Below are 21,745 nucleotides of genomic sequence, written 5' to 3' on the forward strand. Positions count from 1 at the left end.
ATTTTATAAAACACAAAGAGGCATTCAGTATCATGTATTTTACTGAGGAGGAACCTTAACTCTCAAAAGGAGACACTTATCCTATGTTGCCCCAGTTAGTAACTGCAGGTAGGTATTATATCAAGATCTTTGGACTCCAAGTTCACAACCTATATGATTGTGATTTCACCTGCTGTTTCTATTTTTATCTTTCAGAAATATATATTCTGAAGTTTCCTTGCTATTTGGTACACTTCTCTGGGCCATTTCAGAAATCACTGACCAACAAAATCTCCCAAAAGTGAGAGGTGCTTAAAGTTCAGGTACCCAGTCTAAATATCAAAATTAGACACCAACATGAGCCATCCTTTCTGTATACATAACTTTTCCACCCACGATTCTCACTCAATTTGATTATGAGATAATTTGACAGCATGGAAAGTGCAAACCATTCAGTGGTGTCTGAATTCATTTTGCTTGGACTTTCCAAATCTCAGAATCTTCAGATTTTTTTCTTTGTAGGATTCTCTGTGGTCTATGCCGGGATTGTGTTAGGAAACCTCCTCATCTTGGTCACTGTGACCTTTGACTCACACCTTCACACACCAATGTACTTTCTGCTTATCAATCTGTCCTGTATAGATATGATCCTAGCTTCTTTTGCTACCCCTAAGATGATCATGGACTTCCTCCGAAAACAGAAGACAATCTCTTGGTGGGGATGTTATTCTCAGATGTTTTTCATGCACCTCCTAGGTGGGACTGAGATGATGTTGCTTGTAGCCATGGCAATAGACAGGTATGTTGCCATATGCAAACCCCTCCATTACATGACCATAATGAGCCCACGAGTGCTCGTTGGGCTGCTGTTATCTTCCTACGCAGTTGGCTTTGTGCACTCGTCTAGTCAAATGGCTTTCATGTTGCATTTGCCCTTCTGTGGTCCCAGTGTGGTGGACAGCTTTTTCTGTGACCTTCCCCTTGTGATCAAACTTGCCTGCGAGGACACCTACCTGCTACAACTGCTGGTTATTGCTGACAGCGGCCTCCTGTCTCTGATCTGCTTTCTCCTCTTGCTTGTCTCCTACATGGTTATCATATACTCAGTCAGGCACCGTGCTGCTGGTGGTTCACCCAAGGCCTTCTCCACTCTGTCAGCACACATCACAGTTGTCACTCTCTTCTTTGCCCCATGTGTCTTTATCTATGTATGGCCCTTTAGCAGATATTCTGTAGATAAAATTCTTTCCGTGTTTTATACAATTTTCACACCTCTCTTAAATCCTATTATTTATACATTAAGGAATCAAGAAGTAAAAGCAGCCATAAAGAGGATAAGAATTCGACATATAAATTCAAAACACACTTTGTAGATGATGCTTCTGAAGAAATAACCTCTTGTATGGACATTTTAAGAAATAAACTTTTAACCTGTTTCAAGTTCTCTAAAAGGAAACAGTAGGTGTAGTTGTTAAAGAGCAAATCCCATTTTTGTCACTGTCAATGGTTAAAGGCATGACAAGTACAGTCTAAAAGACATGCATTTAAATAATCTCTTTACTACTTCTGAAGTAACTTGAAAGAATGAATAAATTCTCCTTAAGTACTTCATTTATCTACAAAAATTTGTGTTTCTTTGTTATTTTGGCATGGTTTTCATTTTTATAATTATTATTACTATTTCTATTATGCTTGAAGTTATTGCTGCTATTATAGTTGTAGTTATTATTGGGAATCTATATGTAGAATATGCACACAGATGACATCTCACATAGCCATTTAGCTGAGTGTCTGATTAACTATTGTTTGCTGCTAGAAAATACATTTTGTAGATAATCCCTAGTTAATGTATATTAACATTTTTTTACTAGTTGCCCCAGGCACAGTCCTCCAACCATTCCTCACATATTTTGTGAGCCCACAATGTGCCAGAAGGTATATCCAGGGTTTCAAGAAGCTTACATGGTTGGAAAGAGTAAACATTGTGGCAGGGACAGTACTATATTACAAGGTTGCATGTCCAACAAAAGTTTATCAGTAATAACACTAATATTTGTCTCTTCCTTTTTTCTGAATCCATGGGTAAATTGATTCAGAGCCCACAGAGGGGAAGAGATGATTGGTACTCCTGAGAAGTCGACAGTCAATTCTTAGTAATTAGTATCAAGCTTTTACTTTTATTTTAAAAATACAGTTTACAAATTGCAAATAACCTTTATTATTTATTTTTTTTTTTTTGAGGGAGAGAGAATGTGTGCATGCATGAATGGTGGAGGGGCAGAGGAAGAGGGAGAGACAGAACCTTAAGCAGGCTCCATGACCAGTACATGCCTGACCTGGGGCTTGATCTCAGGACCCTGGGATGATGACCTGAGCTGAAATCAAGAGTCAGATGTTTAACCGGCTGAGGCACCCAGGTGCACCCAAATTCACTTTCCTTAGTGTAGAATTCTGTGTCTTGACAATTGCATGGTCATATAATCATCACAGTGAGAATATAGGGGAGTTTCATCAACCCTCAAATTCCTGTGTGCCCCTTTGTGGCCCACCTCTCTTTCCTATCTTCTGGCTCTGATAATAGTGATCTGATTTTTATGCCTAGTTTGCCTTTTCTAGACTAATCACATAAGCAGAATCATATGGTGAGTAGCTTTTAAAAAAAGTTTTATTTAAATTCCAGTTAGCTAACATACAATATAATCTCAGTTTCAGGTGTACCACGTAGTGATTCAGCACTTCCATACAACCCCAAGTACTCATCACAAGTGCCCCCCTTAATCTCTATCACCTATCTTATCCATCCCCATACCCACCTCCTCTCTGGGAACCATCAGTTTATTCTCTATAGACAAGAATCTGTTTCATGGTTTGCCTTTCTTTCTCTTTTTTCCCTTTGCTAATTTGTTTTGTTTCTTAAGGTCTGTATATGAGTGAAATCATGTTATTTTTCTTTCTTTGACTGACTTATTTTGCTTAGCATAATACTCTCTAGCTCCACCCATGTCATTGCAAATGGTGATATTTTATTGTTTTTATGGCTGAGTAATATTCCATTGTATATATATCCTTCTTCCTATCCATTCATCAGTCTATGGACACTTGGGCTGTTTCCATAATTTGGCTGTTACAGATAGTCATGGTATAAATATTGAATTAAGTATTTTTGCCTTCTTTGGATAAATATCTAGTAGTGCAATTGCTGGATCCTAGGGTAGTTCTTTTGTTAATTATTTGAGGAACCTCCATACTGTTTTCTAGAGTGGCTGCACCAGTTTGCATTTCCAAGAGGGTTCCCCTTTTTCTACATCCTCACCTACACCTATTATTTCTTATGTTGTTAATTGTAGCCATTCTTGACAGGTGTGAGGTGGTATCTCTATAGTTTTGATTTGCATTCCCATGATGATGAGTAATATTCGGGATCTTTTCTTTTCATGTTTCTATTAGCCACCCAGATGTCTTCTTTGGAAAAATATCTATTCATGTCTTCTGCCCACTCTGTAATTGGATTATTTGAGATTTTTTGGTTTGAGTTGGATTCCTTTTTTATATATGTTGGATAATAACTCTTTATCAGGTATGTCATTTGCAAATATGATGCCCCATTCCATAGTTTCCCTTTAGTTTACTGATTGTTTTCTTTGCTGTTCAGAGTAGTAAATAACCTTTTGAGCATGGCTTCTTTCACTCAGCATAATGCCTTTGAAATTCATTCAATAAGAAGTTGTGTTTATCATTATAAATCAGTGTTACATTTTAATATCTTAATAGTATCCTCATTGCTATTCTTCCTCAAATTGTCTTGAAACCAGGTCAATTATTCATTGATATTAACTAGAATGATTTTATCAAATGCTATGAATGCTAAGTAATTATATATGCATTACTTTTATACATTGATTTAGGAAGAAATACAATATTGACAATATTGATCTTTTTAATCCTAGAACATGGTTCATTTCTGCATTTATTCAGGTCTTCTTCTTTTATCCCCCAGCAATATTTTATAACTTTTTTCATTAAGTACTTAAGATATTAATCTTATGAATTACTTAATTTAGGGTTTTTTGGAAGCCATTTTTACTTGTAACATTTTGGTATTCATGGAATGTAGAAAATGGATATTTGTATATATATATTTACTTGAAATTAGCCACTAACCTAAACACTAAATCACTGAAACTTTTAGTCAAGTTTTTGGGCTTAGACTATAATGTTTCAACTATGATAATATTATTTTCCTATTATTATCATTTTTAAAGATTTTATTAATTCATGAGACACACACACACACACAGAGGCAGAGACACAGGCAGAGGGGGAAGCGGGCTCCATGCAGGGAGCCTGATATGGGACTCAATCCTGGGTCTCCAGGATCATGCCCTGGGCCAAAAGCAGCGCTAAACCACTAAGCCACAGGGGCTGTCCTTATTTTCCTATTATTTATCAATATCTTTTTTTCATATTTTAGCTCATGACATGTCTAGGACTAAATACCATTTTGAAATTTTTCCTGAATGCCAAAGAATAATATAGATATATGTCATAAAAGGTCTGACACAACTGTACTCTAGTAAGGAGAATTACTGATTTTAATATGTATATATAATATAATGAATATACATATTTTTATTAAAATGACACATATTTTGGATAGTAACAACTACCAATTGCACTTGGATTATTTGACATGGAAAAATCTTAGAATTTTAGGGGGCTAATGTTAACATTTCTGGTGGGTAGAGGTAAGTCTTTTTTAGTTATAGAAGAAATCTAAGAAAATTAATCTAAAGTTGATTGCTTACAACTCTAAACAAAAACTGGAAAAAGTTTACAAGAAGCTTCCTGCCATCTAGTGGTGGCAATCTCCCATGTTTTTCTTTGTAGCTTTAGCAATGCCAAGAATTAGGAAGGAGGATTTATAAGAATGGTCTGGAGTCTTTCCAATCCCCCAGTAGGCAATCTGTATACAGCCTATACCCTCTAAGGTGGCAATCAAGGTGATTACCATCTCACCGTTACCAAACATAGACGTTTTCAAAATTTTAATGTTATTCTAAAGGCTTCCTATCCTCTAGTATCCTTCAGCCAAATCCAGAATTCCAGGGGATGTCACACTCATTAAATCATTATTAAGAATTAGAGTATTCTGGAGGAGGGGGCAAGATGGCGGAAGAGTAGGGTCCCCAAGTCACCTGTCTCCACCAAAGTACCTAGATAACTTTCAAATCATCCTGAAACCTATGAATTCGGTCTGAGATTTAAAGAGAGAACAGCCTGGAATGCTACAGTGAGAAGAGTTCGTGCTTCTATCAAGTAAAACTTGTTTTTGGCCACTCTACACAGAGCAAAATAACTAGAAGGAAAAACGTACCTCAAAAGAAGGAATCAGAAATAGTCCTCTCTCCCATAGAGTTACAAAATTTGGATTACAATTCAATGTCAGAAAGCCAATTCAGAAGCATAATTATAAAGCTACTGGTGGCTCTAGAAAAAAGCATAAAGGACTCTAGAGACTTTGTTACTGCAAAATGGAGATCTAATCAGGCTGAAATTAAAAATAAATTAAATGAGATGCAACCAAGCTAGGGGTCCTAACAACAAGGGTTAATGAGGTAGAAGAACAAGTGAGTGACATACCAGACAACTTGATGGCAAGGAGGGAAACTGAGGAAAAAATAGAAAAACAATTAAAAGATCATGAGGATAGGTTAAGGGAAATAAATGACAACCTCAGAAGGAAAAATCTGCTTTTAATTGCGGTTCCCGAGGGCCCCGAAAGGGACAGAGGTCCAGAATATGTATTTGAACAAATCAGGAAGTTAGAGAAGAATGAAAAAGATTCATGGAAACTAATGAGAATGAAGATACAATCGTTCAAAATCTTTGGGATACAGCAAAAGCAGTCCTGAGGGAGAAATACATCACAATACAAGCATCCATTCAAAAACTGGAAAGAACTCAAATACAAAAGCTAATCTTGCACCTCAAGGAGCTGGAGAAAAAAAAAAAACAGCAAATAGATCCTACACCCAGCAGAAGAAGAGAGTTAATAAAGATTCGAGCAGAACTCAATAAAATATAGACCAGAAGAACTGTGGAACAGATAAACAAAACCAGCAATTATTTCTTTGAAAGAATTAATAAGATAGATAAACCATTAGCCAGCCTTATTAAAAAGAAGAGAGAAAAGACTCCAATTAATAAAATCATGAATGAAAAAGGAGAGATCACCACCAATACCAAGGAAATACAAACAATTTTAAAAACTTATTATGAGCACCTATATGCCAATAAATGAGGCAGTCTAGAAGAAATGGACGCATTTCTGGAAAACCATAAACTACCAAAACTGGAACAGGAAGAAATAGAAAACCTGAACAGGCTGATAAGCAGGGAGGAAATTGAAGCAGTCATCAAAAACCTCCCAAGACACAAAAGTCCAGGGCCACATGGCTTCCCAGGGAAATTCTATCAAGCATTTAAAGAAGAAACCATACCTATTCTACTAAAGCTGTTCCAAAAGATAGACAGAGACGGAGTACTTCCAAACTCGTTTTATGAGGCCAGCATCACCTTAATTTCAAAACCAGACAAAGACCCCACCTAAAAGGAGAATTATAGACCAATATCCCTGATGAACACAGATGCAAAAATCTCAACAAGATACTAGCCAATTGAATCCAACAATACATTAAAAAGATTATCCACCATGACCAAGTGGGAAATATCCCCGGGATGCAAGGCTGGTTCAACACTTATAAAACAATCAATGTGACTCATCATATAAGCAAGAGAAAAAACAAGAACCAGATGATCCTCTCAATAGATGTAGAGAAAGCATTTGACAAAATACAGCATCCATTCCTGATCAAAATTCTTCAGAGTGTAGGGATACAGGGAACATTCCTCAGCATCTTCAAAGCCATCTACGAAAAGCCCACAGCAAATATCATTCTCAATGGGGAAACACTGGGAGCCTTTCCCCTAAGATCAGGAACATGGCAGGGATGTCCACTCTCACCACTGCTATTCAACATAGTACTACAAGTCCTAGCCTCAGCAATCAGGCAACAAAAAGAAATAAAAGGCATTCAAATTGGCAAAGAAGAAGTCAAACTCTCCCTCTTCGCCGATGACATGATACTCTACATAGAAAACCCAAAAGCCTCCACCCCAAGATTGCTAGAACTCATACAGAAATTTGGTAGCGTGGCAGGATACAAAATCAATGCCCAGAAGTCAATGGCATTTCTATACACTAACAATGAGACTGAAGAAAGAGAAATTAAGGAGTCAATCCCATTTACAATTGCACCCAAAAGCATAAGATACCTAGGAATAAACCTAACCAAAGAGGTAAAGGATCTATACCCTAAAAACTATAGAACACTTCTGAATGAAATTGAGGAAGACACAAAGAGATGGAAAAATATTCCATGCTCATGGATTGGCAGAATTAATATTGTAAAAATGTCAATGTTACCCAGGGCAATTTACACGTTTAATGCAATCCCTGGTACAGCCACTCTGGAAAATTGTTTGGAGGTTCCTCAAAGAGTTAAAAATAGATCTGCCCTATGACCCAGCAATTGCACTGCTGGGGATTTACCCCAAAGATACAAATGCAATGAAACGCTGGGACACCTGCACCCCGATGTTTATAGCAGCAATGTCCACAGTAGCCAAACTGTGGAAGGAGCCTCAGCATCCATCAAAAGATGAATGGATAGAGACGATGTGGTCTATGTATACAATAGAATATTAGCCATTAGAAACGACAAATACTCACCATTGCTTTGACGTGGATGGAACTGGAGGGTATTATGCTGAGTGAAATAAGTCAATCGGAGAAGGACAAACATTATATTGTCTCATTGTTTGGGGGACTATAAAAATAGTGAAAGGGAATAAAGGGGAAAGGATAAAAAATGATTGAGAAATATCAGAGAGGGAGACAGAACATGAGAGACTCCTAACTCTTGAAACGAACAAGGGGTAGTGGAAGGGGAGGTGGGCAGGGGGTGGGGATGACTGGGTGACAGGCACTGACGGGGGCACTTGATGGGATGAGCACTGGGTTTATGCTATATGTTGGCAAATTGAACTCCAATAAAAAATATATATATATAAAAATAAAAAATAAATAAAAATATTCCTGTCAGTCTTTAGTTGAAGAGAAAAATATGATAATAATCTATCCCCATGGCAATAAGACTTTTAAGAGTGGTTTATCATACAATAGTGATCTGTAACAGCTTTTGAAGATGTTTGAGGGTCTGTTTTTCATGACTACCTTGGTGAGAGAGAAAGAATAGAAAGGATACAAAGCTGAATATGTGGATTTTGAATTATCAGCTGGGGAAGCCTTAACTTCATTATATTCAGAGGCGAACTTAAAAGGTGCTCCTGATGATAAAACTGAAAGTCTTTAGAAAGGTAAATTACCTCCTCCATAGGTAAGCTGCCAAACCTCAAACATCATGGATTAGTCTCTGAATAGGAGGTTACATGCAAGGGCTTGATAAAAATAATAAAGGTTTGCAGTTATTTAGAATTTATCTCAAGTCAAAACAAGTTTCTTTGGACCATCTCTTAACAAAGGGAGACTAAGAATTAATCTCAGGTAAAAAGATGTTGCTGTATAAATGGCGGGTTTTATTAGAAAGTGTGTTTCAATGCTGGCTTGCTCCATTTCCCCATGAAAGAGACCTTAATAAGCCAGACTGTAAGATGCCTTTTTGCAGCTCCAAGGAATCTGGAGAGGAGTCATGCAGAGTCAAGAGGGGAACTCCTTTTGTGCAACCAGGCTCATCTTCAGGAGACTGTTAAGACCAGGTCTGGGGCTCAGTCAATACAAAGGAGGTGACTTTGATGACAAATAAGCACTGAAGCAAGAAAACCAGAGCCCAGGCTTCTATTTGAGAATATAGATACATATTGAATGCAACTCAAGACATCCCTTGATTCCTATTATTTTCTGGTTTTAAAGGAGGAAATATCTCTTATTGTTGAAAATTTCAGGATGTACAAAAAAGTATAAGGTAAAAATCATCCATCACCACCAGCCAGAGGTGATGCCAATCTAATTTTGATAATTTTTGGATACACTAGAGACAGAGTTTTAGAAAGGAAAGGTATCTTTAAAGGTTAGGTTGTGGGACCCAGGAAATCTAACAAAAATCCCCTACCCCTGGACAATCAGAGCAGGACTAACTCCATTCTGTGCTACACTCGCCATCTCATGTAAAACCCCTCACACGACCTGCCTATTGCTTAAGGCACTACCTCACCCTAGTCTACTAAGCACACTCTTATTGGAAACCAGCCCACATAGGAATGCGGAACCGCTAACCACCAAAAAATGTAAACCCCGTCTTTTACCCGCCAAACCTGCATGCCAATTTTAACCAGAATGATAGGCTAGTTCAAATGGTTGCTATAGGGTAAATTGTGATTCAACTGGCCACCTGTGTGTGGACCAACATGACTGTGCAACTTTCTATGTGTGTTACAATCTCATTGGCCACTGGCCCCTATAACACTGCTGTGCTTCTTAGTCTCGGAGTCCAAGTCCCTGCTCTGCTGTATGGAGTATACTTGGACCCAAGCTCAAGCTTGTAAATAAACCCTTATGTACTTGCATTAGCATCAGCTCCTTTGTGGCTTCTCAGATTTGCAATCTTCGCAAACAAGGTCACCAGCCCCTTGTTTATAGATGAGGATTGTATTCAGGAGGGTTAGCCAGTCCTGATCTCACATAGCCAAGGGCACCCAACTTTACAGATTGCTCATCCAGAATATTCTGCCCAGAGCCATTCTGCCTCTCATGTTCAATTTCACTTCTAAGTATTTCAAGGAAAACAATGTACCTTCCAATCCTCAAGATTTCCCAGAGAACAATTGCTTGCAGAAAGCAAACACCTCTATTCAAAGTAACACTCAAAGTCTGAGCTGTTCTAACTGGGATTATCTAAATTCATTTTATAGCTAGGACAGAGTCTTTGTAAAAATACTGATTAATGGCAAAGCTGGACTGTGGAGGCCGAGAAAATTAAGGCCATTCCGCTTTAAGTTCAGAGTTAGCACAAGTACAGCCATCCCAGGCCCCTGTGAATAAGAGCTGAACTTTACCTTACTTCAGTTACAGGAAGAAAACAGCTTACAGCTTAATGTCCTAGAAAGCCCCATATTAGAATAAAAACAGGCCCAAGCCAAGGGCAGGAAGCCCCTATTAGAATGAGAACAGAGCCCAAGCCAAGGGCAGGAAGCCCCTATTAGAATAAGAACAGAGCTCAATGCCCTTGAAGGCCCCATATCAAAATGTAAACAGAACTTGAGGAATTGCTCCACCCCTTCTGGTGGTCCCCTAGACCAGTCCTTAAAACTAAGTTGAAACCCACCTCCGGGTCCAAGTCCCTGCTCTGCTGTGTCGGGTACACTTGGACCCAAGCTCAAGCTTGTGAATAAACCCTCGTGTGTTTGCATCGGTGTCGGCTCCTTGGTGGTTTCTCGGATTCACCATCTTGGGCACAACATGGACCAAAAAAAAAAAAAAAAAAAAAAAAGCTATGCACTGCAAAGTACATTGGGATGCCTGGGTGGCTCAGCAGATGAGCGGCTGCCTTTGGCTCAAGGGCATGACCCCGGGGTCCTGGAATCTGCTTCTCCCTCTGCCTCTGTCTCTGCCTCGCTCTCTATGTCTCTCAGGTATAAATAAAATTTTTTTAAAAAGTACATTCATTTTTCTCCAGCTATGTGCTTGATCTCCTGATTTTGGTATTCAAGAGAGAGGCCATTGGGTCTGCAATAATCAAATAGCCTTTAATCCCAATTACTTATCTTGGGAGATGCCACAGGAACAGTCCTGAGGAATTAGGGACCCACAAATCCTGGAATCTTTTTTTTTTTTAATTTCAAAGTCCCGTTCTTTAACATATCAAATGTATTTAAATACGTCCACTGTGCATATTACAAATTATTTTGAGTTATAGCATTCATGAAAGGTCTTTTATAAAGTTGAATGCTGTTAAGGATGCATGGTCTTATTTTTGTGCCCAAGATTGCGAATCCGAGAAACCATCAAGGAGCTGACACCCATGCAAGTATAGGGGGGTTTATTAACAAGCTCGAGGTTGGGTCCAATTTAGGGGACAATCCCCTAAATCTAAGACTGTGCTGTTCTCACTTATTTCCCACCTCCAAGACTCCCTAGTCTGAGGTTGTCCTTCAAAATAGAAGGACAAGGGACCTTGTCTGGTTGGCTTTTCCATTCTGGAACAAAGTCCTTGAGAATGGCGAGTGGGTCAGCGGGCCGGACATGGGTGTAGTGGACCCAGAGAGTAATCCCGTCGACCTTGAGAGCGGTGGAAGTGGTCAGGATCACGATGTAGGGTCCCTTCCAGCGAGGTTGAAGTGTCTGGTGTTGGTATCTCCACACATACACCCAGTCACCCAGCCGATATAGATGGGGATCCAGAGGTGGCCCAGTGTCGTAGAGGGCCCTCAGCTTAGGCTACACCTTAGAGACGAATCCTGGTCCATTGTCTGATCCAATCTTAACAGGAAAACCATACCTCGGTATGATGTCTTCCAGCAGTTTCTTGGTCACAGTCTGTGCCGTTTCATGTTTGATGGGAAATGCCTCTGTCCATCCTGAAAGACTATCTACAAACACTAGTAAATACCTGTATCCGCATTTTCCAGGTTTTACCTCAGTGAAGTCCACTTCCCAGTAGGCTCCTGGGCGGTTCCCTCGGAGCTGGATGCCGGGGTTAGATCCATGGGCGGTGGCAATAGTTAACTGGCATGCGTGGCAGCTTGCCACGATCTGCTCGATCTTTGCTCAAGTCTTTAATAGTGACCTTTGCATGTCGTAGGAGGTCTTCCATCTTCCTTGTTCCTATATGAGTACTTCGATATATTTTGGATAGACTTGCCATCCTAGTTCCTCTGGCAGGATGATGCTGGTGTCTGCGGTCCTCCACCAGCCGCGCAAGCACTGGGACACAGGGAAGCGTTTGATCCAGTGTAAATCAGCATCAGTATAGTTGGGGGTGTCAGGCAGGGTCGGTGCCCCGGGATCAGGTCTCTGTTTCCATGGTTATGGCTGCCCCTGCATATCTGATTCCTTCTCAGACGAAACTGCTGTGTCCGTGTACCCAGGTGGCGTCCGCGTTTGGCAGTGGCTGGTCCTGGAGATCAGTTCGGATTCCATACCCCTGTGCCAAAATTTCTTGAGAGTCATGCAGAGGGGGGTCCCAGTCTGGATTAGGGAGAAGAGAGGCATGGGGTATTGGTGGACCCTGACAGGATCTGCCCCCAGCTTTAGTTCTATATATATGGCCAGTCAGTGTCAGGCCAGCCCAATTCCCCCAGTTTCTGCCCATGCTTGGGGAAATTCCTGCAGCCAACGGTCAATGTCAGGGCATTTGGTGAGACTGAGGGCATTTGGTGGAGACGATATTCGTCTTCTAAACTCAGGACAAGCACCTGAATCGGGTGCCCCTCTTTGTTTAGGATTTTTGCCCCTTCGGGATGGAAGCGAATTTGTGCCCCCATCTTGGTGAGCAAATCCCAACCTAACAATGGGTAGGGACACTCAGGGATGACCATGAAGGAGTGGGATACCCAGCCCACGCCGAGATCCCCAGTTCTTCAGGTAGTCCATGAGTATTGCTTGGTGCCCGTGGCTCCTTGCACCCATGAAGTCTTGCTTGCCAATTTCCCTTGGGGTTGTAATAATTTCCCGAATGTTGTGCCCCAGTGTCCACTAGGAATTCAACGGGTTGCCCTTCCACTCTGAGCGTTACCCTGGGCTCGGGGAGGGGTGTCAAACCCCAATTCCCTTAGTCGTCCAGGTCCTCCATCTCCAAGATCTTGGCAGGGGCCTTAGATCTTTTGTTAAGGCAGCTTTTTACCCAGTGGCCCTCTTCTTTGCAATAAGCACATTGGTTTTTGTTCAGCTTAGGGTGCTCCCAATGGGGACCAGGGCCATCCTCCTTACCTGTCCCTGAGGCCAGCTTCTTGAGGTGCCTCTGTCTTTCCCGTGGGTCATCCGTGGTGTGGCCAGCAGGATCTTGGCCAGGTTTGGGGTGTGCCGGTCACTTAGTTTGGTTTGTTGCTCTTCCGGACTTTCTCGATTATTATAGACTCGTTCTGCTACTATCACTAAGTAGCTGCAAGCTCTTCTCTCCCAGTCTCTCTACTCTTTGCAATTTCTTTTTAATGTCTGGAGTGGCCTGGTTAACAAAAGCCATGATAATTGTGGCCTTTGTTTCCGGGGCTTCTGAGTTCATATGGGTGCACTGCCTAAAAGCCTCCATGACTCTCTCTAAGAAGGCTGCTGGACTCTTGTCCTTACCCTCTAAGAAGCCTGCTGGACTCTCGTCCTTACCTGTCTCACATCATAGACCTTGGCCAGATCAGTAGGCTTGCACATGGCAGCCTGAGGACCTGCCATTAGAGTCTGGTGGTGGACCTGGAGTCTCTCCTTACCTTCAGCTGAGTTGTGGTCCCAGGTGGGGCAGGATAAGGGGAAGACAGCATTTATGTGGTCTGGGTTTTGAGTCGGCTGTCTGTCCTCCACCAGGGCAGACTTCTGGGCTTTCACCTGAATTTGTTCTCTCTCTTCAGTGGTGAAGAAAACCTGCAAGAGCTGTTGGTAGTCATCCCAAGTAGGCTGGTGGGTAAAGAGAACAGTATCTAAAATCCCGATTAGATCTCTCGGATTATCAGAGAGCTTTGCATTTTGGGTTTTCCAATTATATAAATCACTGGTGGAGAATGGCCAGTACATTAGCTGTCCACCATTCTCGTCAGTGGCGGGGGGGGGGGGGTCCCATGGCGCAGAGGGGAAGGGTGGTGGAGTCCGCCCTCCTCACGTGAGGGGGTGGGGCCGCCCGGTGGGTCCCTCTGCACATCCCCACCGCCAGCTGGCACACAGGGACTCCCTCATCAGGGCGGGGTGGCGCCCCTTCTGCAGCCCCCATTGCCTCCAATGGTGGGGCGGAAGGGGGAGGGGGTGCCCAGTAGGGTGGCAGGAGGATCAGGTCCTCCAGGGAGGAATCCTGGAAGACCAGATAAAGGGGCGCTTGGGGCAGAGTCAGTCTCCTCGGCTTACCGCAGGGCTAGAATCTTGGTAGGTCCTGCTTTGGGGGGTAAAAATAGTTTCAGCCAAGGAGGGGGATTCTTGATCATGTTCTGCCAGGCCAGGATGTAGGGCATCTGGTCAGGGTGGCTGTCCGGTTTGTCCCTGCAGATCACGGTCTTAACCTGTAACAGAATAGGTAGGTGGAAAGTTCCTTCTTGGAGTCATCCCACGTCAAGGGTTGGCCATTCTGACATACAGTAAGTTTTTAATTTCCCTCTCCTTATGTAAACAGTTATGACAGTAAACAAAGACACAGTAACACAGACAAATGCACAGTTAACAAGGACATAGTAACACAGACCAACGTTCCAGTGCTTCCAGTGCGGCTGCAGAGAGAAAACACAAAGTAACCCAAAGGGCTGGCAGCTGGCCCTCCTTACAGATGAGGACCCCATCCTCTCTGCAGGGGCAAGGGACGTCTCCCAAGACCCCCCAGATGAGAACCCTATCCTCTTTACCGATGAGGACCCCGTCCTCCCAGCGGGGGCAAGGGACATCTCCCAAGACCCCCGGGTGATGGCCTGCCAGCGCGTCCGCCTAAGCCAATGTCAACCCAATACAGATTGGAATTCCTACAGGTAAAAGTAGTTTAGAGCTCTCAGAACATATGTGCGTAAAAGATGGAAAAAGTTGAGTGCACTCACCATGCGTGAACCCCTCCGGATGGGGTCCTGGGGATCTCTCAGATTCCGGACCAGCCCCCAAATATTGTGCCCAAGATTACGTATCCGAGAAACCACCAAGGAGCTGACACTAATGCAAACACACGAGGGTTTATTGACAAGCTTGAGCTTGGGTCCAAGTATAGCCAACACAGGGGATGTCAGGTCACACTTCATCCTTCGGAGCTGGGTCATGGAGGCCTGAAGGTGTCTGAGCACCACCACCTTCTCCTCCAGGGCCCAGGGCTGGGCCAGCAAGTCCTGGAGAAACTCCCGGAGACCTTCCAGGGGCAGCTTCAGGAGGCGTTCTGGGCGGTGGGTGTGAGTCAGACCCAGAGGGCCCTTCCCTGTGGCCCCCAGTGACCCCAGGGACAGCGGCTGGTGTCCCACTGTGCCCAGGAGCGCTGTGGGCAGTGTGCTGGCCGGGGTGGCCCCTGCCCGCTGCTCCTCTCAGGGAGCCCCGCTCCACCCACCTGCCCCGCCATCCCCCCACCCCAGGTCTGGGTGCTGCTCAGAGCACAGTGTCACCACCCCTGCCCCCCCCACCCCGGGCACACCTGTGCTCCCGGGGGCTCACTTTCTCCTGTGCACCTTGAGGATGGTGTAGGCCATGGCTGTGAGCATGCACTCCTCATCCAGGATGTAGGCATCCCAGAGCTTCAGGGTGAGCAAAAAGGGGGTCTAGGGGACAGCGGGGTGGGAGGAGTGGCCTGAGCAGGGCCCCTGGGGGTCACTGCTGAGGCTAGGCTCAGCCTCCCATCTTCCCACAGCCCCTGCCATCCCCCGGCTGCCTCCGATGAGGCCCCACAGCATTCCCAGTGCCTACCTTCCTCCCAGGGAGATCAGGGCTCCCGGCCACTCCAGGTTCTGACCCCGGCCAGCAGCCCCTGCACACCTGGGGACACAGACTCTGCCCCCACTTGATGACACCATGCCTCAAGAGGACCCCAGGCTGGCGACCCAATGGGCTGAGGGCCTGCCCATACCCCAGCCTGACCCGGCCTCCCCCTGGGGGAGCTGAGGCATAGATGCCCCCCCAACAACCTCCTCCAGGGACTCTCTGGGCTTTTCCAGGATGGGCTGGCCTCCAAGCCTCAGCCTCAGGGCCCCAGGGTCGGGCCTGGCTTGTCTGGAGGGTGGGGCTGAGCTGGGCCCTCCCCTGGGGTCAGGGGGCAGGTCAGGGAGCAGGTTCCTGGGGTGGCGTTACCCGGTTGATGAAGCACTGAAGGAACCACTTGGGGGTGCAAATGCCAGTGCACATCTGTTCCTCATCCTGGCGGAAGGGCAGGAGGTGCTCAGGCCCCACGCCATGGCCACTGGAGCTGGGTGGACAGGCTCCTCATAGCCTCGCCCAGACCCGAGGGTGCCCCCGGGCTCCAGGAGGAGGAACGTGACCCCAAACTCTGGGAAGCTCAGAAGGGCTGTCCCCCCAACCCCTGCCCTGGGCCATGGGGATGGAGTCTCTGGGAGCTTCCACACGCCATGTGCTTCTTCAGCTTGGGGAGAGCTCTGTCTAGAATGTGCTCATGATGGGCCTGGAACCTTGGCAGTTTGGAGAACCCTGGAATGAAGAAGCCTGAGAAGGCCCCAGGCCCCCACGATCAGGGCCTCCTCCTGCACCAGGTGGGGTGGGGTGTGTCGGGGTAGGGGCTTTCCCCCCATGCCCTGACCCCTGTGTGCCCACAGCTCTCTGAGCCCTGACCAGACATGCTCTTCCCAGAGGGCAGGGCTGCCTCCCAGGCCCGGGGTACAGGGCCTGGGGACCCTTGTCCTCACAAAGACTCCGCAGGGTGGATGCCCAGGGATGAGGACTGGGCCCGGCTGACCCAGCACCTTCTCTCCTGCAGGGGCCACCACAGGGACAGGCGGGTCCCCAGCCCCGAGGGGTAGTGGGTGCAGGCCACAGGGAGGGTGATGGGTGTGCACGGCCCTCTGTGGGGCTTGGGAGTCAGGCTGGGGGCCCCGGATGGGGAGATGCTGCCCCCTGGGCCCCCTGTGGCTGTGGGCTGGCAGGGGACAAGGGGGGCAAGCAGGCAGTGGGACAGGAGGCTAAGGGAGCAGCAGGAGTGTGAGCCTGGCCTGCAGACGGTGGGGCGAGTGGCCATAGCTCCGGGACCCCGAGGCCACCGGGGAGGCGTGGCCCTTGCCCATGGTGGGGTGGGCTGGAGGGTCCCCGCCTGCCCCCCGGTGCAGCAGCCTGCAGGGAGGCCCTCCTGAGCTCCCCTCCCGCCTGGCGGCCCGTCAGTCCCCTACCGTGCATGGCCTGCCTGTCGTCAGTCATCAGCTGGGCCAGCACCCAGAAGGCGTCCTCCTCGGGCAGGAACATGAGGAGGATGGCCGCGATCTCGCTCATGCCCTGGCAGTAGCCCGCCTCCTCCAAGAGCCAGAGCCCCACGGAGGGTGTGCACCCCGAGGCCCCCTCTGAGCCCTCCCCGCGGGCGTCAGGCTCCCCCCGGCTCCCTCACAGCCCGGGCTCCCGGGGGGGGGGGGGGGGGGGGGGGCGGCTCCCAGAGGGCGGGGGGAGGGGGCAGGTGAGGGCCACCCGGACCAGCACGGACGCCAGCACCCCGGGCCCCACTACCGAGCCCTGCGGCCACCATATGCATTGAAGGTCTTCTGCCTATAGTGAATCCTTTTAACTTTTGCCATGTCTGAAAAAGTTTATTTCACCTACATTTTTAAAAGAATTTTTGCTAGATATATAGACTTCTGTGTTGAAAGGGTTTTTTTCTTTGAATGCTTTAAAGATTTACTCCATTGTTTAGACAATGTTGTTCTTAACCTGTTGTTCTTAACCTTCTTCCTCCATAAATAATGGGTCTTTTTTTCTCCTTCTGGCTGCTTGTAAGAGTTTCTCTTTATCTGGTTTTAAGCAATTTTGATTATGAGGAGTATTAGCATTATATTTTTGTTTCTTATGCTTAGGGGTTATTGAATTTCTTGAATTTCTGTGTTCCAAATTTGAATCTCAGATGTGGAAACATTTCAGCCATTATTTCTCCAAACATTATTTCTTCCCTCCCCTCCATTTTCGAACCTCTTATTACACACATAATGGATTGCTTGAAATCCTTCTATAATTCACTGATAATCTTTTCATTTTAAAAAATTCTCTTTTCTTGGTGTTTCATTTTTATGCAATTCTTATTCCTTTATCTTTGAATTTACTAATATTTTTGTTTGAAATATCTAATAAAAAAAAGAAACATCTAATCATCAATGTATGCTTCATCTCTAGAATTTTGATTTTGGTCTTTTAAAAAATATTTTCCATGTTTCTACATAACTTTTGAACATGTGGAATATGATTGCAATAACTACTTAATGTCTTTGTCTGCTAATGCAATCATTCTTATCAGTTCTCATTTTCAGTTGTTTGCTTTATCTCTTCTGTATGAGTTGTATTTTCCTACTTCTTTCTAGGCCTGTGAATTTTTCATTGAATCCCACACATTGTGAAATCTACCTTGCTGGATGCTGAATATTTTTTATTCTTATAAATATATTGTAGATTTATTCTAGGATGCAGTTAAGTTCCTTGGAAATAGTTTGATCCTTTGGTGTCTTGCTTTTAAGATTTGGTCAGCAGGACTGGAGCAATGTGTTCAATCTAGGGCTAGTTATTTCCCACTATGGGAAATAACTGACTCTTCTGTGTATCCTACCAAAGCCCCACCAGTTATGAGGTTTTCTAGTTGTGCTGTTGGGAACAGGCACTATTTCTGACCTTTGAGAATGCCAGATGTCCTTACCTCTAATCCTTTCAGGTGGTTCTTTTCCCAGCCCTGGGTAACTTGCTCCCAAACATGGCCAATCACTACTCAGCTGAATGCTAAAGAGGACCCCCTGAAGATCTGCAGAGTCCTCCCTCTTTGTATTGCTCTCTTCTTCAGTATTCTGTCCTGCAAACTATAGGTACCTTGCCTCCATGATCTCTGCTTTGTCTCCTCAACTCAGGGAGTCAACAGGCTTTGCCTAGAATCCCCTCTTCCTGCACCCTGACCTGGTAACTCTCAAGGCAGCGAGCTAGGACACTTGGAAGGCTTACCTCATTCATTTTTCACTTCTCAGGTACTTTGTTGCCTGATGTTTAGTACCTTGCAAACCATTGCTTCATATATTTTGTCTGTTTTTTGTTTGTGTTAGGGTAAATCTGGTTCCTCTTACTCCATCATGGCCAAAAGTAGAAGTTTACATATTTCAGGTATTTTTCCTTCTTAATTTTTAAAAAATTTTTCACTTTAGGAGACTACCCACAAAGCCAGTGTCTTACTGAGCAGTAAAATTAAAATAGAAAATGGTCAGATTTATCAAAATCCAGTCACCTGGCTCAAGGATCTTCTAGGAGGCAACAGTTATGTGACTTGGAATTATGCTTGGAGTAAGGTGAGTCATTCTTAAGTATATCTGTAACTTCATATTCAAATGGAAAGGTACTTATTTTTTTATGATAAAACTATTTTTTAAGAAATCAGAAGTTCTCCAAACTAGTTTTTATCCTCATATATTCTTTGTACAATATGCTACATACTTTCTCCCACAACTCTTATTTATCAGAAATTCCAGGGGCAGAATTGGACAGCTGACAGCCTTTCCTTCCTTGTTCCTCATCTGGTCTCAGAAATTCAAATGCCCTCAACCTTCCCCTATTATCCCTCCAGGTGAATTAGGTCTTTGTGACTCCACATAGAGAATTTGAGACCTCTGGTGTATTGATGATTTAGTTATATGTTAGTATTCTGATGTAATGAAGGAAAAACTTCCCCTAAAGACAAAGGAACAAGTAAGCAGCCTAAGACCCACAGAAGTTATGGTGTGCTTTTGTGTGAACACAGTTTTATCCATCAGTTGCCAACCTCCCAAAAAGAAATATATCTTTTCATTCCAATTTCTCAGACTTAGTAGTCTTCCCCATAGTTCAATATTCTGAGTTATAAGCCCAGTTTAACCACCAATTTAAAGACTATTAATGACAGACACCTTTGAGGTTCACCTCCAGATGTCCGTGGCCACACTTAAGGGAACAATCTTTCAGTGATTGACCCAGGAAAGTGTGAATCATCAGACATCCACCAATACTGTCAAACAGAACTGCAGATGCTTTCCCCTCCACTAGTCATTTTATAAGCCTCAGTACCTAAGAAATAAAAAGCAGTTTCTTCTCCCCTTTTTTGTCCCACTTAGCTCTGTCCACCCTTCCTCCTAGCTTCTCTCCTCCTTCCTAGTTCATAACCTATTTTATGATATCCTAGACCTTTGTGCTTCCAAAACTACACCATTGTAGTTCCTTTACTTATATCAGCACATCTTAGATTTTTCTCTACTGTAGAGTCTGTTTTTTTTTTTTTTTTAAAGGATTTTTCTTATTTACCACTCCTGGAATCACAGGCCATCTACTTTTCACCTGCCCAGCCATTTCCATGAAAGCATGAATCATATTTTCATGTTAGTAATTAACATTTTACCCTTGGAAATCCCTTTTTATTAAAGTTTTTTAAACTTGTGATAGTTTATATCATTTTGCTGAAATACTCTGTGCTCACAACATGAATATGGTACTGATTTCTGTAGTTGAGTTTTTTTGAGCTTCAATATGCCTCTGCTACTGTGTGCCCAGTGATGACTCAGTTCTCCCACTCTTTTTCTTTATTGGAACTACTGCATTTTCTGCTTTTGAATAGCTGGCTGTGACATTATTTGGCTCTCACTCTGTACTTAGGCCTCATTTATTTACCACATTGCCTCTGGTCTTTTCTTACCAGCCATGTCAGTTCATCATATAGTTTAACACCTATGTTGGCAATGAAGCCAAAGGCAAGTAAGTACTACAATTAGAATTCTTGGTTGTAAGATATTCGTAAAGGTTATCTAATTAGACCTGTATATTTTTTAATTATCCTAAAAAATTTAAAAATACCATAGGGCACTCATGTACTTCTAATAAATATCCCAGGATGAGAAACACTACCATGGTGAATTTTTTTTTTTACAATATTTAAAATCCTTTTTTAAAACTTAACCACATGGGGCAGCCCTGGTGGCTCAGCGGTTTAGCACCACCTTCAGCCCAGGCCGGATCCTGGTGACCCGGGATCGAGTCCCACATCGGGCTCCCTGAATGGAGCCTGCTTCTCCCTCTGCCTGTGTTTCTGCCTCTCTCTCTCTCTCTCTCTCTCTCATGAATAAATAAACAAAATCTTTAAAAAAATAAATAAAACTTACCACAGAAACCTCTACCTCTTCTAGTCTTGAGGTAACTAATGAATTCTTAGTCACTTCTCAAGGACAGGAGCTCTTTGCTACATTGGTAAATGTGAACATTTCTGCTAACTCATTCTGAGAATGCTGGTATTGCAATAGGGCCAGGAATGGGTTGGTCATCAGGCAAGAAATGCTGGAAAACTAGGTCTTGTCCTACCTCAGACAGAATGGCAGAGCCTCTAGACACAAATGACTCATACTTCCTACCCAAGAAGCTGGGTTGCTATACAGGGAATCCTGATGCTTACTCCTGCTGGTCATCACTTACTCCTATGGTCTCCTAGATATTAGCTATCATCCTGATGGGTAAGAATGATCTCTGGGTGGGAGACGGGAGGCCAAACTAGTTCCTGGTTCCACTCTTGAGAATTTACATGATCTGGGAATGTTTTTCAATTCTGCCTACACATTAGAGTCACTTGGGGAAGTCTTAAAGACTACTAATGCCTGGTGGACCACAACCAGATACCTTCTGATCCTAATAGTCTTGACTGAAGACCAGGTGGCAATATTTTAAACAGCTTTCCAGGTAATTATAATAAACAAACTGGAGTAAGAATCACTGATCTAGATCAAGTCACTTAACTTTCTGAACTTCATTTTTCTTATATATAAGTAGTAGTGCTAATTGTCTCTAAAGACCCTTCCAGTTTGGAGATTCCAGGACTTGCATAGCCATATGTGATTTATA

At 44.0% G+C, this 21,745-nt stretch overlaps 1 protein-coding gene across 1 annotated transcript; it reads left to right on the forward strand.

The window, feature by feature from the left end:
* The first annotated feature begins 413 nt into the window (after positions 1 to 413).
* LOC112912474 (olfactory receptor 4K13) lies at positions 414 to 1,352 on the forward strand. Its single transcript, XM_025989168.1, has one exon. The coding sequence runs from the start codon at positions 414 to 416 to the stop codon at positions 1,350 to 1,352; it is 939 nt and encodes a 312-aa protein (XP_025844953.1).
* The last annotated feature ends 20,393 nt before the right edge of the window (positions 1,353 to 21,745 follow it).

Source organism: Vulpes vulpes, unplaced genomic scaffold (assembly GCF_048418805.1).
Source record: "Vulpes vulpes isolate BD-2025 unplaced genomic scaffold, VulVul3 u000000652, whole genome shotgun sequence".
Taxonomy (NCBI): domain Eukaryota; kingdom Metazoa; phylum Chordata; class Mammalia; order Carnivora; family Canidae; genus Vulpes; species Vulpes vulpes.